Source organism: Mauremys mutica, chromosome 4 (genome assembly GCF_020497125.1).
Source record: "Mauremys mutica isolate MM-2020 ecotype Southern chromosome 4, ASM2049712v1, whole genome shotgun sequence".
Taxonomy (NCBI): domain Eukaryota; kingdom Metazoa; phylum Chordata; order Testudines; family Geoemydidae; genus Mauremys; species Mauremys mutica.
Window position 1 is genome coordinate 111,598,676 of NC_059075.1, and position 15,788 is coordinate 111,614,463.

Consider the following 15,788-nt stretch of genomic DNA (forward strand, 5'->3'; position numbering starts at 1 on the left):
GGCATCTCTCCCTACAACCAGCCACAGACATGCAACTGGTGCAGTTCGGTTACTAGCCAGAAAAAGGGGAACTGAGATCATATCCCACTGTTGCTCCCCTGGGAAAGCCTGAATCTTTAACCAGAGAGAATACCCTGCACCTTTCCTCTAAGACACAGGCAGGCTAAAAGGATAATGTACCGGCCCTGGAATGTGTGTCCCCTTTTCACATTATCCTCACAGTGGTATCAAGACAACAGCACCATTCACCTCTGGTGACAAAGCAAAGGAAAAAAAAAAAAAAGGCACAAAACTACTCTGGTTCGGCAACATCTATGCTGGTAATTGTGGGGGGTCCCCACTAGAGGTCTCCCTCACTCTGCAATAGATAACAGCAGGACCCAGGTCGTGTCCGCATTTCGGAGCAAACCCGGAGCTCAGCTCTCCCCAGCCCACTGCACTGGGTTTTAGCCTCGGAATTTCTCTCTCGGAAGCATAGTTAAATCATCTGTTTCTATAGACACAATGAAAGGAAACTAGCTCAGGGCATCTGTACCTTGGATCCCACAAGTTTAGATTAGCAGTTTGTGGAGACCCACACACCAAACTTCCAATGAATCAGTGCTATAACTTCCTAGCCATGCTCTGGGCTCAGCAGATGCTGCTTCACTGTCCTAGGGTCCTTCTAACATGGGTCAAGCAGTCAGTCCCTTTACCTGAACACAAGCAATGCCAATCCCCACCGCTCCAATAATTTTCAGGTGTTCCTGGATGAAGTTTTCCAACTTAGTGATGCAGCCACCCTGTGGGGGGGGACAGGAAGAATAGACAGGAGTTAGTTTTGGTTTAATCCCTTGCCCCCTCATGCATTACAACGTTTGCAACCCTGGAAGGTGGGTGAATGAATGGGAGTGAAAACTAACAGGATGGATTCCTTAATTCAATTTATTCTTATCTGTGTTATGGTGGCATCCAGGAACCCCAGTCAGGCATCAATGTCCCGTCGTGTTAGGTGCTGTACAGGCAGCATACAGAGACTTCATAATCTACACTTCCACCCTTGTTACAGATACAGAATGTAACAGTGCAGCATGGACAGTAACCACTGTTACAGCAGGGAGCCTGGCAGAAATGGCTAGCAGGCTTCAATAGGTCCAGGCAACAGCCTTACAAATGGTAAGTGAGCAAGGCAGTGACTGCAGAGTTTAGGCTGAGAGAGCAGCCCAGCAGGGCACAGGCGATGGGGAGGCAAGAGACCAACATCACAGAGACCAATATCAGCCCTGCAGCCAGAGGTGGGTGAGGCCGTGACCTCCCATACGCCTGGGGCTGAGTTAAGTTCTGGTGGCAGAGGGGAAATCTTTCCCCAAGCTATTTGGAAGGCCTCATCCTTGCCAGAGCCTGCCTGCAGGGGATACTGCATCAATACCCAGTGACCCCAAAGGCGCCACCCTACGACTGTAATGGCTTTGACCTGACAAAGGGCAAAGAAGCCCTTGCCAGGTCTCCAGGAACTGCAGTTGGTACCAGTCACAAGGTCTCCTGAAACAGCAGCCGCCCTTTAAAGGAGAATTCCACGTAGGATTGTTTCTAAGAGTGATGAGATGGGGCAGCGTGGGCCCAAAAAGCTCATCTCAATTGACTGGCCTCTTACAGTTGATATGGCTACTTCCACCTTTTCATGTTCTCTGTATGTATAAATATCTTCTTGCTGTATGTGCCAGTCTATGCATCCGATGAAGTGGGTTTTAGCCCACGAAAGCTTATGCTCAAATACATGTGTTAGTCTCTAAGGTGCCACAAGTACTCCTGTTCTTTTTGTGGATACAGACTAATACGGCTGCTGCTCTGAAACCTCCATCTTGTCATTGTGTCCTTGGCTGGCAGCCTGCTCCCCTCCCAGCCCTGCCAAGTCATTGCTGACACAGAAGCAGCAACAGGGTTGGCTGAATATTGATCCAAAGGTCTTTAAATGATTAAGTGGGTTAATCTAGTGAGGCAGATCTTCTGTGGGGCGGGGCAGGGCAGCTTCCAAACAGAAGGTAACAAGGCTCCTGCCCCAGAGAGCTTACAACCTACAGAGAGAGATGGAAGGAGGGGCCAGGAGTGTAACATACAGGCAGAGGGGGTGGGGATGGAGAGGCACAGGCCTTGCTTGGTCCATGGTTGGACCTCTAATTTCCTGTCTCAAGGCAGCCAGCCACGGTGCTGACTCCACAGGTTAGGACGCTGGCTATGCTGCTGGGAAAATCAGGCTAGAAAGCCAGTGAACAGTCCCTAGGTTGAGGCAAATGTATTTATACTGTTATGAGCCAGGTGAAACTTTGCTATAGGCTTAGTTAAAACCTCGTTCAACCTATGTGTGAACAATAGCTGCAAGAGACAGCTACGGGGACACATCTAAAACAAGGCCTATTAGAGCCGGCCCAGAAGCTTGCCCCATGTGGGAGCAGGGTTCCACTCGGTACTGAGAACAGACAAGAATGGAGAGGGAGGCAGAAGCCAAAAGCAAGGAGTAGCCTGTGTGACCTCGGGGAAAGCTAGAGAGAGCTTTGGGGTCTCTCTTGGGGTGGTTAACTAAAAAACGGCTCCTTTTGTTCCCAGTTCCTCCTGTGTTAAGAGAAGCAGGACTTGGTGCGCTCCTTGTAAATAAACATGATTGCATTAAAGAGAATACCGGACTCCATCACTTCCCACTTCTAACTGGAACATCCTCAGGGCCCCAAAATTTGACTAGCCACTCAGGTCAAAAAGGGGCAACAATACTGTGGGTGCCCGAATCAATTCCCCCTGCAAGACCTCACCCCTCCACGAGTGAGGTATGAGTCCTTAGCTACCCATTTGTGTGCTCTGACAAACAAAATAATCAACAAGCGAGCAGAGTAAAGAGGAGTTTCCCTAGCCCAGCCTAGCTCAGCTCTAGCCAACAGGAACTCTACTAATTTGACCCTACGACACCCCCTTTCCCTCCTCTTCTGACCTCTTTCCTTCATGCTGGAGGCCAATCCATCCACCCTATCATCCTAGCACCAAGCACCCTTCCAGATGAGGACTGGATGGGACTCCATTCAAAGCCTACCAAAGCCAAAGCTGCTGAGATGCCACATGCATCGTGGGACCCCAAACCCAGGTTTCCTGCCCGGAACTGAAGAGGAGAAGCACTAGGCCAGCCTGACTTTTCCCCATCAGCAACATGCTTTCTACTCTTCCGTTCCCCATTTCCTGGGGTGCAGTTCTTGTCAGCATCATGTTCCCCACCCATAACCAAGTTCCCTGCTAGTTGTGCTGTGAGTTGCTAGCGCTGTCTGCTGCACAGGATTCTTTAACATGCTCCTTGAGCTTTTTAATGCCTGAAGGCAATTTCTGCACTGATTTTAAATGAACTACTTGCCCAATCCACACTCCCATCGGCAAAGTGCTACCTAGGTAACTTGTACCACGCTTACTCGGGACGTCAGCTCTGATCCCACACCCATGACATCTGTGATTAGTACAGCACTTGTCATAATGCTCTTGTGGCTAGAGAGAAGACACCCTGATTCCTGGTGCTTAAAGGTGAATAGTATCCTTTCCCTCTCCTCCCCGGATGGGTGCATTTGGGATTGGGGGTGGGGAACAAAGTTAGCAAACTAAAGTCTTCAATGGAAAGTCCCTGCCCACCCCCTGACTTCAGTAGACTTTGCATTCAGCCCTAAGCAAGCACCAAACCAGTCTGCCCAGCCGGTCCCCCACAGTGTGATCCTGGGAATGTTGATGTCAGCCTGTTCTTTACCTCCTTGTAGATGTTGGAAGGATGGTCTCTCCGGCCACACCCTTCTGTTATCGTCTTACAACAGCTGTCTGGGAATTTCCGCCCTCCGGCCTCCGCGGATTTGATCCAGATGCTCTCACTCCAGTCTGTAGCATTATTGCTGCCGCAGCACTTGAACTGTATGCGCACAAAAGCACAGGATGAGTCTGCAGTTTGTCACCAGAAAGCACAGCACCATCCCCTACATCCATCCTCACCAAGCTCCTAGTTACATCGTCAATCGGCCAGTCCAGCTGCTTATGTCTGCCTGTGTTTTTATGAGCTGCTATAATTATGAATGACCTTTGTGTCTAAGGTTCCTAAAAATGTCCCTTAAATATCCGCAATGACTGTCTTTTAGCCACTTACTTCTCTGTACAGAAATGGGCCTCGTCTGCAGCTCCTTCTGGTCTTGACAGTGAACAGCACCAATCATGCTTGCGTTGAATCAAATGACAGGTGACTGCAGGCAACTCTGCTGTTCGGCACACCCACAGCCTAGGGGGTAGCTGTAGTCAGCAGAATGAGCTTGTTCCCTGTGTGGGTCCCCACACAGCTGTCTGTCTCTCATCCCACTTATGGGAACAACTCATGTCCTCAGACCATAAAGGGCTGCATCCATGTGCCCCTCAGTGCACTCACACCCTGATGGCAATGATGAGGGGGAAGGCAGGCTTGTGGCCAAGGACTGAGAATCAGGAGAGGACAGCTCAATTCCTACGTCCATCACAGAGGGCACTGAGTGAGTTACTTAGTCCCACTTTGCCTCTGCTTCCTCACCTGTAAAATACTCACCCGACAGCAGCAAGGCCTGGATTAACGTTTGTGCATTGCTCTGGGGTCCTCAGACAGGAGGCACTACAGCACTGCCGGGTAGTATTATTCATTGACAAACAGCAGTGCTTTGACTGCTGAAGACTGGACCTCTCTCTACTTGTGACCTGAACGGGCCCCAAGCCCTCAGCTCCATGGATTCCATACCTCGAGAATGGAATCAGGAGACACCAAGCACTAGAATACACACCGAGCCGCTCAACACCTTAACATGAGGCATGAGAAAACAGACCAGAATGGGGAATGTGAGAAAGCGCTACGGCAGGCCACCCCGGCGACGTGGGAGTCTGTTCTGAAGCCTGTACAACCCTCCCGAGAACCTCAAGTCAGTGAGCCTGCATGTCTCATGGACGTGTATCATAACAGAAGTGAGAGTCAGGCTGGTGTGGGTTGGAGGTAAATTCAAGTCTATAGCAAGGGGCATGTCTCCTGGGGAGGGGTTGAGAGGTACTGGATTATGAAGTTATCAAGACTATTCAGCCATTCCGATCACTCAGTCCCCCAACTTTCTGGCAGTGCCAGGAGCAACAGGGCACTTCAGTCATTATACTTCACTCTTCGGGGTATTGGGAAGCTTAATTAACATTAGCAATTCCCTCCAAACTCCTCCACTTCCATCCTGTAGACAACCTGTTGGAAGCAGCTATCAATACTGAACTGGCCAGCCCTAGTTCATTCAGCAAGTGATGTGAATATCATCCCCTTTCAAGCAATCACACTACTCAGAGAGCAGGAGTCCCAGTCTCTGTGACAGCAGACACAACATCATATCCATCCTGTCTGAGTTGGGGGACAGTGGGGTGTGATGCTGGTAAGCCAGGTGCCACTCTTGCCAAGGCCGGAGGTGTCAGCTGAGCACTGACAAATTCACAGTGGAAACCAGACCCAAGCACCTTGTATGTGAATATTGTTCAAGGTAGGCTCTAGATTTGTACAGATGTGTTTAATGTTTGGACTCAATGGAATGCTTGTAAGTTGCTGCATGCATTAATCTTATTTGTAATGCCCGTATCCCATGCTATAAGGTAATATGAAAGTTTTGCTTTATAATTGTAAAATTGCCTGCTCTGATCTGGTGAACCTAGGCAATAAACGTGGTTCCCCCACCCATCAGGAAGGACTATCAAGACTAAATGGGCCAACATAGGACAAAAACTTTGTTGGTCACCCCATCCACCCATGAAGAAGTTACGTGAGGAACACTCATCCTATCAGTTTGAACTCTGGGGGAAGGGCATATAAAGATGCTCACAAGAAAAAATGGTTATATCTTTGCGGTTTGGATTCTCGCAAGGGCTGGACCTAGGAAACAAAAGCATTCTCTTGGGACTGGAAGCAACCTAATATTTAGTGATTTTTGGTGTAAGTGACCTTTTGTCACTAAGTCTGGCTTGCCTGGGTGGCAAGATAGACCGGAATGCCCAAGGCGACTATCTGTCACTTCATGGTAAGACTAGTACAGTGATCCGGGAGTTCACATCTGTTACTGCTTTGGTGAAATCCAATTATAGAACATACCACAAGTTTGGGGTCTCTGCCCTGCTTTTTGACAGTCTGCCCTGAGGCTGGCGCTCACGGTCATTGACCACTCCAGACAGCATGACATGGGGAACACCATTATCTCTTTAAATGATAAGGAGCCAATGATCTAAGGATGGTATAATTTTTAGCTCTATCATAGGTTTAATTCTCCCTGTGTCTTTGAGACCTACCTCCTGCTGCAATTTGTCCACCGCGCTGGTCACGCCCTCCTCTCCCTCCTTCCGATACTTCTGGGTCATAGTCTCCTTCAGGTTTTGCTTCAGCTCCATACTCAGCTAAACAAAAGGGGTAGTGGAGGTGAAATCATGAGGCAGACACCTTCCTTATCATCACCCCTTTATATTTTTTTATCATCTTCACTCCTGGAGAACAGCAGAGAACTTTGTGGAAGCTATAACCCCACCTCCAGTGTAGACCCTATCGGTTCCAAGAAAGCACAAGCACTTATTTCTGCCTCTCCTGACTCTTTAAACATCATTCTCCCCCGCAAGCCCAGCGTGGGCCTGCCTCTACATTGAAAGGGATCTAGGATCAAAAGGGCTGGAAACAGGGCTGCCAGAGAACTAAATCCAAAAGGATCTGGCTAGGAGTATTAGGAATTCAGAGCCCTGGGCCTGCTGGGCTGAAGTTGTGCAGTCTAAATACCTTTTATATCAGGGATTGAAAGGGATGTCGCACAAGGAGATTGAGGAAGGATCTTAAGACTCCTGCCTCTCAGACTGCAGCAGCCCTTGTGATACTAGAGATAGGTTCAGAAAGCCAGAATGACATTGCTCAGAAAGAGGGTCTGATATTTGGAGCATGCCAGGCATGAAAGTGTCCTTTGCAGTGAGACAGACAGACAGACACACACACACTAATGTATCCACAAACTTCTCTCTGTCTAGCTGGCTGATGCTCCACCAGACTTCCATGTCCTTTTCTGGTATTTTCATGCCCATCCTTGCGGATAGACAAAATATAGCTAAAATCTGCCTCCTTTCTAATCAGCCTCCTCCTGCCTGGTCCATTCAGTAACAATGCCATAATCCAGTGGCTGTGAAATCACAATTCTCCCATGCTCCTGAACAATGTCATCACGCGTGTAGATGGCATCGCTGAATAAACCAAACAGGAGGAAAGGCCAGATGGCCAGATAGGGAAAAAGCTTCTCTATGTACATGTATTTCTTAGTAACAAGCAATCATTGTGGGGTGGAATGCAGGAAAAAAATGTTTCGGTTACACCGAGTTGGGGGAATATGGCCTGAGCTTTTCCCTCCTACTTCAAATCAGCTGAATGTAGTAGTGGTTCTTCATCCCTCTTCTGTCAAATGGGGGTAACACCTACCTCCCAGAGGTGATGCGAGACTTCGTTCATTAACGTTTGCAAACTGCTTTGAGATCTTGGGCTCTTTAGAAGTGCAAAATATTTAGAGCAGCAAAGACAAGAAGAAAAGTTTGGCAGCTCATGAGCACCAACGGCAAACAAAGAGACAGAGTTCACTAGCGGAAATATTACTCAAGATAAAAGCAGTTACCTGCAGGCTCACGGGGAAGAACTGCAGCATGGAACAAAGACAGCAAAAGAAACACACAGTTTATACGCACGCACTGGACACAACAGCAAGGGAAGGGGAGAAAGAAAACCAGCTGCACAGAGAGAAAACAGATGGAGCCCAGGGAATGAAGGACTTTTACATAAAAGGTGGGGGGGGGAGGGGAGGGGGGGGGAAGAGATGAGTGCAGCTAGTAAGCCAAATGCCAGTGGGTGATCTACAAAGCAGCCTGCGGCTCTGCCAGAGAGACTACAATCCCAGTATGCCACGCTTCACCTTGATCCAAGAAGTTTCCTCCATTTCATCCATGCCATGTGTTACTTTAGTCTTTGCTCAGTCCCAGATGGAGCATGGCTTTCTGGGTCCAATAGCCTCCATGGGGCCGATCCTTCATATTAAAGACAGGCAGCTGGAATGTATTCCACTTGATACAAATGAGGCGTAGCTCTTTGGCTACAGGCAACCTGCTAATGCCACCTTTGTAGGAGGTGGGGGGCAAAGTCTGGGGGCCCTGAAGCAGGATGAAAGTTCCCAGCTTAAGGGTGTAATCCAGGGAAGCCTACAGTATGTGAGCACACTGAAAATGCCTGTAACGCTCTGCAATGTACACTTCCCTGCAAGACGCCTCCTCAGACATCTCCAACAGTCTGCCCTCTTCAGACACCCAGCCTCCCTCAAAGGGTGGGGGGGAAGAGAAGCCTCGTCTGAGGGAGCCTCCCAAGCGGTATGCCTCTCGTCGGCCATATCCAGCATGATAACCTGAAGCCATCGCTCCCTCGTGGGGATCTCAAGCTCAGTTGTCTACGACTGCAGCAGACCCTCGGGGATATTTTGAGTTGTGGCGGTGTTGCTCTATCCCCAGCTGGACCATTTCCCATCCATGAGCTTCCTGGGTTTAGCAGGGAGCGTTTCTGCTTGGCTATTAGCAAAGACGTTCAGGGACGCAACCCCATATTCTGGGCATCCCTAAGCCTCTGACTACCAGATGCTGGAACTGATCAACAGGGGTGGATCATTTGATGATTGCTCTGTTCTGTTCATTCCCTTTGAAGCATCTGCCATTGACGACTGCTGTCAGAAGACAGGATACTAGGCTAGATGGGCCATTCTTGTGTTCTGCTTCATGGACATACTAGATGGCACAACTGTAATTACAATTGCCTGTGTTACCTTTCTGGACATCAGAAAAATCCTCAGGCTGATCCTCTGTACTAGAAACAAGACAATTCACTCCGACAGCTCTCTTCACAGAGGGAGGGGGGAGAAAAGATGATGTGTAGGAAGGAGCTGAACTTCATCTGACTCCCAAATACACACGTAACAGACTAAGGCCTTGTCAAATATGGTTTATAACCTGATGCATTTTGTATATTGGGGGACGTGAGTAAGGAGGGAATCAAGCTGGGGTGAGGAATAGATGGGGCCAAACCAAACCACGGATTCAAAGCCCTTGAAATGTTGGTTTAGGCCCAATCTCTAAACAGAAATTGGGTGATAAGTAGCTGCTCCTGCTCTCTCTGGATTGATCCTCTTAGTTCGACATCCACTTACCTGTTGGTAGTAGATATAGGCCAGGATTCCAGCAATGATCTCAAGCAGGAAAATACACAGTAGCAATATGAAGTACTGCAAAACAATGGTAAAATTGTATATGTTAAAAGAGAGTCATCAGGAAGGGTGGGAGAGAAGTCCTGGAAGTTAAATTTAGATGATCAGGAAAAAGGGTTAAATCTATCAGTATTATTCTTTGTATTACAGCAGCTCCCAAAGGACTTGATCTGTGTTAGGGGCTTGTTGTATTGGGTGCTGGGCATGGAAAAGGTTATAATGTAATTTAAGACAGGCAGCAACAAGAGGGTTTATCAAAGAGTAGGAAGTAAAGGAGGAAGGAAAGATGAGGGTAGTAGTGATATAAGTGTATCTAATAAAGGGCAAGACAGAAATTACAGCTGAACTGGAGGAGACAGGCTCCTATTTACCCTTTTTCCTACTTCAAGAACATGGGGGTATCCAATGAAATTGAAAAGTAACATCTATTGATATAAGGAGTTCTCTTTTTACATGATGCAGGCTTAGGGTGAGGAACTCTCTGCTACAATGTATCATGAAGGCAAGAGTTCAGCATGATTCCAAAAGAGACAGGACACTGACTGGATAAGAACATCCCCAGTCACATTAGGTGGGATTAAAAAAAAAATGTATAAGAGAACTACATTTTCATATTTCAGGGCATATCTCAAAGGTGTTAGGAGGAAACTATCAGTGTGAGCAAGTTAATTCATAATTGTCTATTCTCTAGGGGCTCTTTCATCATTCTCTGAAGCAGTGTGGACTGCCCAGCAACAGACACACACACGGCCCCACCAGAGAACTTTGCCCAGAGCTGGAGAGACTCTTCTAGGGACTGTCACATACTCATTCTAACTGCAGCCCTTTGCTACCATTGTCAGGTAGTGTCAGTTCTGATGGTGATTTACTCCACTAGGAACCAGACAGAGACACTGCCCCGTGCGCACTAGCTTATTTCACAGAAAGAACTCATGCTGGAAAGTCTCATGTTTGCCCCACCCCGATGGCTGTTCTCCTTGCAGCCTCATGTGGTTCTGCATGGGGAACACACTCACTATCGGATTTGATATCTAGCTGTACCAGCGAAGTCCCATCAAGCACCTGCAACCCCCCAAACAGCCAGCCCCCTCTGCCAATGCATCTTATCTCTGTTTTGTGGGATTCCCTGGAATTCCAGTCTTTGGGCCCCAGCTGTCCCTCAGTCCTGAATTACAGCACACCATGCATTATTACACCCTTGGCCCCAAAAATCCCTGGTTAGCATCAAATAAATGCATCTATATGTTACAAAAAGCAGACCACCACAAAACCCTGCTAGGAAAAGCAAAGAACTGGAGGCAACACATTTGCCTTTGCATCACAGCTTGTCTTTGCTGAGTGACCCCTCCGTTTCTCACTGCGCTCCCCCCCCCCCTTTGTCAGAAGACACAGGTAATCAAAACGCCTTGCCCCAGTGAGATTATGCCAACTCAGAATCCTTGTCCATTGGGTCAGATTTCCTCTTTCACCCTCTGCTGGGATTCAGCAGCTGCATGGGAGGGACAACTGGGTTTTATCCGCAGGCTGGGCTTTAATAGGAGTGTACAATCTCAGGCATTCACTCCCAGCCCTAAACTCCCCCACTGGCTCTCAGCTGAACATTGCAAGTGTCTGCACATGCTTGTACAAGGTACCCATTCATACCATGGGAATGAGTCACCCGATGGAGTGCTGGATAACCAAAGGCTGGGCGCCACACTAATGGGAGGCTGAAAGGGACAGAAAAGGAGAGGAACACTCCTAAACAAAAGGTTTCTTTCTTTTGTGGGAGCCCGGTTATGTAATACCTCTGACATCATGGTGCTGTCAGGCTGCTGCATTAGGGGAAAGAAAACAACCAATTAACTGGAAAGTTTCTCTTTCCTTCATACGGGGTATTTTCTGCACTGATGTCAAAGGCATTCCAGTGCAGCTGGTATGTATCACAAGCCCTCAGCTCACCATATTATCTTAAAGAGCCCTCCCACTTTTTAGCAAACAGGTTTTATCAAAGCCTATATAGAGTGAAGGTTACTACAGCTACCACCTGTGCACTCAGCTAGCCGGCGCTAAAACATCTTGTTGTTATTGTTAGCCCTGCCTGGTTGTTTCATTTACCTGTTACATCTTATCTATTTAGATTATGTTCTCTGGGGCAGGAACTGTCTCTTACTCTACGTACAGCACCTTGTACAACGAGGCACCAGCCTAGCTGTAGCCTCTGGACACAGCTGTAATCTAAATAATAATAGCAAAATGCTTTCCACCAATTTTCTTTTCCAATGTATGTAAATATTCTAGAGAGGCATATATATGTGGGAAAAACAAGGGCTATATATCTTTCATATTCAGTTCTTCTATCCTACATAAGAGCGGCCATATTGGGTCAGACCAGAGGTCCATCTAGCCCAGTATCCTGTCTTCTGACAGTGGCCAATGCCAGGTGCCCCAGAGGGAATGAACAGAACAGGTAATCATCAAGTGATCCATCCCCTGTCACCCATTCCCAGCTTCTGGCAAATAGAAGCTAGTGACACTGTCCCTGCCCATCCTGGCTAATAGCCATTGATGGACCTATCGTCCATGAATTTATCTAGTTTTTTTGAACCCTGTTATAGTCTTGGCCTTCACAACATCCTCTGGCAAAGAGTTCCACAGATTGACTGTGCATTGTGTGAAGAAATATTTCTGTTTGTTTTAAACCTGCTGCCTCTTAATTTCATTTGGTGACCCCTGATGGGCTCCTGCTTTTATCATGTGCACTATGTTTGTCTCCACATGATTGTTAAGACCCATGATCACCCAACCTGCTTGTAATGAGCTGTGTACACCAATAGTGACACATACATTATGTTCCTGATTCTCAGTTACGTTTCTCCCTGCTTTATGCTATCCCAGCAGTGTAAAACATAATGAAAGTTGGCTCAACGGCCATTTCCTTGGTAAAGGGGGAATCCTAGGTGGCAACCCTACACCTTTGCAGTCTATACGATAGGGACATCTCAGGGTGTGTAACCTGAACATCCCTGTGCCCTGACTGACTGTTAGAATGGCTACAGAATCTGAGCTCCAGTTAGAGCAGGCCTCGGGATTGCTCTAGCCTATGCTAGGGACCAGATGATTCCTTGGCCTGCTGCACCATTGGGGGGTGGGAGGGGAGGGAGAAGAGGACCTGAAACTCAGAGTCAGGGTGAACTATAACAAGCCAGATTTTGTGACGTCACAGCTCATCACTGTGGGCCTGATCCTGCAGCTCTTGCTCACGGGAGCGTCTCTCACTGATGGCAACAGGCTGCAGGCCTGGAACCCACAGAAGGAACTGTGGCGTCACAAGTGCTTGGATCACTGTGGCATCCCTGAGTGAATCTGGCTGTCTGCGAAAGAGAAAAATGCTCTAGACACAAATATCCTGGTAATCAGCAATGAGAAACAAAACACAGAGGAAAGCCTTGAACTGGGAGTGAAAACTCACCAGTGGCTATAAAAGCAGCTAGAATATAGCTTCCGGGATCAATCCCCCCACCCACATATATCCCCACCCCCCATCTGAAATTATTCTTGCAACTTGCTTTAAAGAGCCACTGGATTCGGAAAATTACAGGACACTCCCCATCGCAGCGTTCCTCGCTATATACATGGCCCTTTGGTACAGACAGAAATTGGGACAGACTGGCACAGATGCCTTTGTCTTTGTTGTGAAGATGTTGGGATTACTGGCTGAGCTCAGAGCTGGCAGGAACCTCCAGCCAGACCAACCCAGCCCTGCCCAGCACAAAATATTTCTTTTGTGGTTTACTTAGTATCAACTAAGCCAGCGGAGAGGAGAGACAATAGATCTGTCACAGGCAGCCACTCAGAGCGGGAAAGAAAAGACAGAGAACAACCTTTTGTTTCCATGAGACAATTATTAGTTTTCTGTGTCAGAACAACAAAGAAAACCCACCAGATTTTCATCTGTAACTTTGGGGCGGGGAAGGACACACACACAAAGGGAAATGAATAGAGCTCTTTAGGACAGTGAATAATTGTGCTAGGGCCAAAACGAACTGCTGAGGGCCAGGGGCCAAATGCCACCCCTCAAGAACCAAATGAATGAGCCACTAACAAGAGACCCTGAGAGCTCGTCATAGGCCTTTTAGGGGCATTTTCCACCATCTTGTATTTTCAGTTTACACCCCCACCCCACAAAGTGGGATCACAGAGGGTACGTCTGGTCGGTATTGTTCATCGTGGCTCCTTTCCCTATCCCCACCCCAGTCTCCACTCCACTCGGACAAAGGGGATGGGACATTCAGGCCAGCAGCAGTTTGCAAAACTGAAGGAACGGTTAAGGCCTGAGTGGAAGTGTCCCCTTTTGTTACTATGAAATGACAATTAATGGCCCTTTGCTTTCAGTCACTACACTCACCACTGCAGATGGGCTGCTTGATGAACCACTGCCACCCTCTGGACCGTAAAGGAGATTTGAGAGAGAGCGGGTGAGAATTAGGGTACGTCTACTTAAAACACTGCATTGGCCCAGCTGGGCTGCTGTAGTGCTTTACTGAAGACGCTCTACGCTGGGAGTGGGCAAACTTTTTGGCCTAAGGGCCACATCCGTGTTGCGAAACTGTATGGAGGGCCGGGTAACATAAGAACATAAGAAAGGCCGTACCGGGTCAGACCAAAGGTCCATCTAGCCCAGTATCTGTCTACCGACAGTGGCCAATGCCAGGTGCCCCTGAGGGAGTGAACCTAAAAGGCAACGATCAAGTGATCTCTCTCCTGCCATCCATCTCCATCCTCTGACGAACAGAGGCTAGGGACACCATTTTTACCCATCCTGGCTAATAGCCATTTATGGACTTAGCCACCATGAATTTATCCAGTCCCCTTTTAAACATTGTTATAGTCCTAGCCTTCACAACCTCCTCAGGTAAGGAGTTCCACAAGTTGACTGTGCACTGCGTGAAGAAGAACTTCCTTTTATTTGTTTTAAACCTGCTGCCTATTAATTTCATTTGGTGACCCCTAGTTCTTGTATTATGGGAATAAGTAAATAACTTTTCCTTATCCACTTTCTCAACATCACTCATGATTTTATATACCTCTATCATGTCCCCCCTTAGTCTTCTCTTTTCCAAACTGAAGAGTCCTAGCCTCTTTAATCTTTCCTCATATGGGACCCTCTCTAAACCCCTAATCATTTTAGTTGCTCTTTTCTGAACCTTTTCTAGTGCTAGAATATCTTTTTTGAGGTGAGGAGACCACATCTGTACACAGTATTCGAGATGTGGGCGTACCATGGATTTATATAAGGGCAATAATATATTCTCAGTCTTATTCTCTATCCCCTTTTTAATGATTCCTAACATCCTGTTTGCTTTTTTGACCGCCTCTGCACACTGCGTGGACATCTTCAGAGAACTATCCACGATAACTCCAAGATCTTTTTCCTGACTCGTTGTAGCTAAATTAGCCCCCATCATGTTGTATGTATAGTTGGGGTTATTTTTTCCAATGTGCATTACTTTACATTTATCCACATTAAATTTCATTTGCCATTTTGTTGCCCAATCACTTAGTTTTGTGAGATCTTTTTGAAGTTCTTCACAATCTGCTTTGGTCTTAACTATCTTGAGTAGTTTAGTATCATCTGCAAACTTTGCCACCTCACTGTTTACCCCTTTCTCCAGATCATTTATGAATAAATTGAATAGGATTGGTCCTAGGACTGACCCTTGGGGAACACCACTAGTTACCCGTCTCCATTCTGAGAATTTACCATTAATTCCTATCCTTTGTTCCCTGTCCATTAACCAGTTCTCAATCCATGAAAGGACCTTTCCTTTTATCCCATGACAGCTTAATTTACGTAAGAGCCTTTGGTGAGGGACCTTGTCAAAGGCTTTCTGGAAATCTAAGTACACTATGTCCACCGGATCCCCCTTGTCCACATGTTTGTTGACCCCTTCAAAGAACTCTAATAGATTAGTAAGACACGATTTCCCTTTACAGAAACCATGTTGACTATTGCTCAAGAGTTTATGTTTTTCTATGTGTCTGACAATTTTATTCTTTACTATTGTTTCAACTAATTTGCCCGGTACCGACGTTAGACTTACCGGTCTGTAATTGCCGGGATCACCCCTAGAGCCCTTTTTAAATATTGGCGTTACATTAGCTAACTTCCAGTCATTGGGTACCGAAGCCGATTTAAAGGACAGGTTACAAACCTTAGTTAATAGTTCCGCAACTTCACATTTGAGTTCTTTCAGAACTCTTGGGTGAATGCCATCTGGTCCCGGTGACTTGTTAATGTTGAGTTTATCAATTAATTCCAAAATCTCCTCTAGTGACACTTCAATCTGTGACAGTTCCTCAGATTTGTCACCTACAAAAGCCAGCTCAGGTTTGGGAATCTCCCTAACATCCTCAGCCGTGAAGACTGAAACAAAGAATCCATTTAGTTTCTCCGCAATGACTTTATCATCTTTAAGCGCTCCTTTTGAATTTTGATCATCAAGGGGCCCCACTGGT

General features: G+C 47.1%; 1 protein-coding gene across 2 annotated transcripts in view; it reads right to left on the reverse strand.

The window, feature by feature from the left end:
* The window catches only part of CD151 (CD151 molecule (Raph blood group)), a 63,749-nt gene that overhangs the window by 6,663 nt on the left and 41,298 nt on the right, over positions 1-15,788 (reverse strand). For both annotated transcript variants that reach the window (XM_045013494.1, XM_045013495.1), the window contains 4 exons: positions 9,234-9,308; positions 6,316-6,420; positions 3,752-3,907; positions 696-782 (listed from right to left, as the gene is read on the reverse strand). In XM_045013494.1, coding sequence (XP_044869429.1) covers positions 696-782; positions 3,752-3,907; positions 6,316-6,420; positions 9,234-9,308 — 423 coding nt within the window. The remainder of the gene's footprint in view (positions 1-695; positions 783-3,751; positions 3,908-6,315; positions 6,421-9,233; positions 9,309-15,788) is intronic.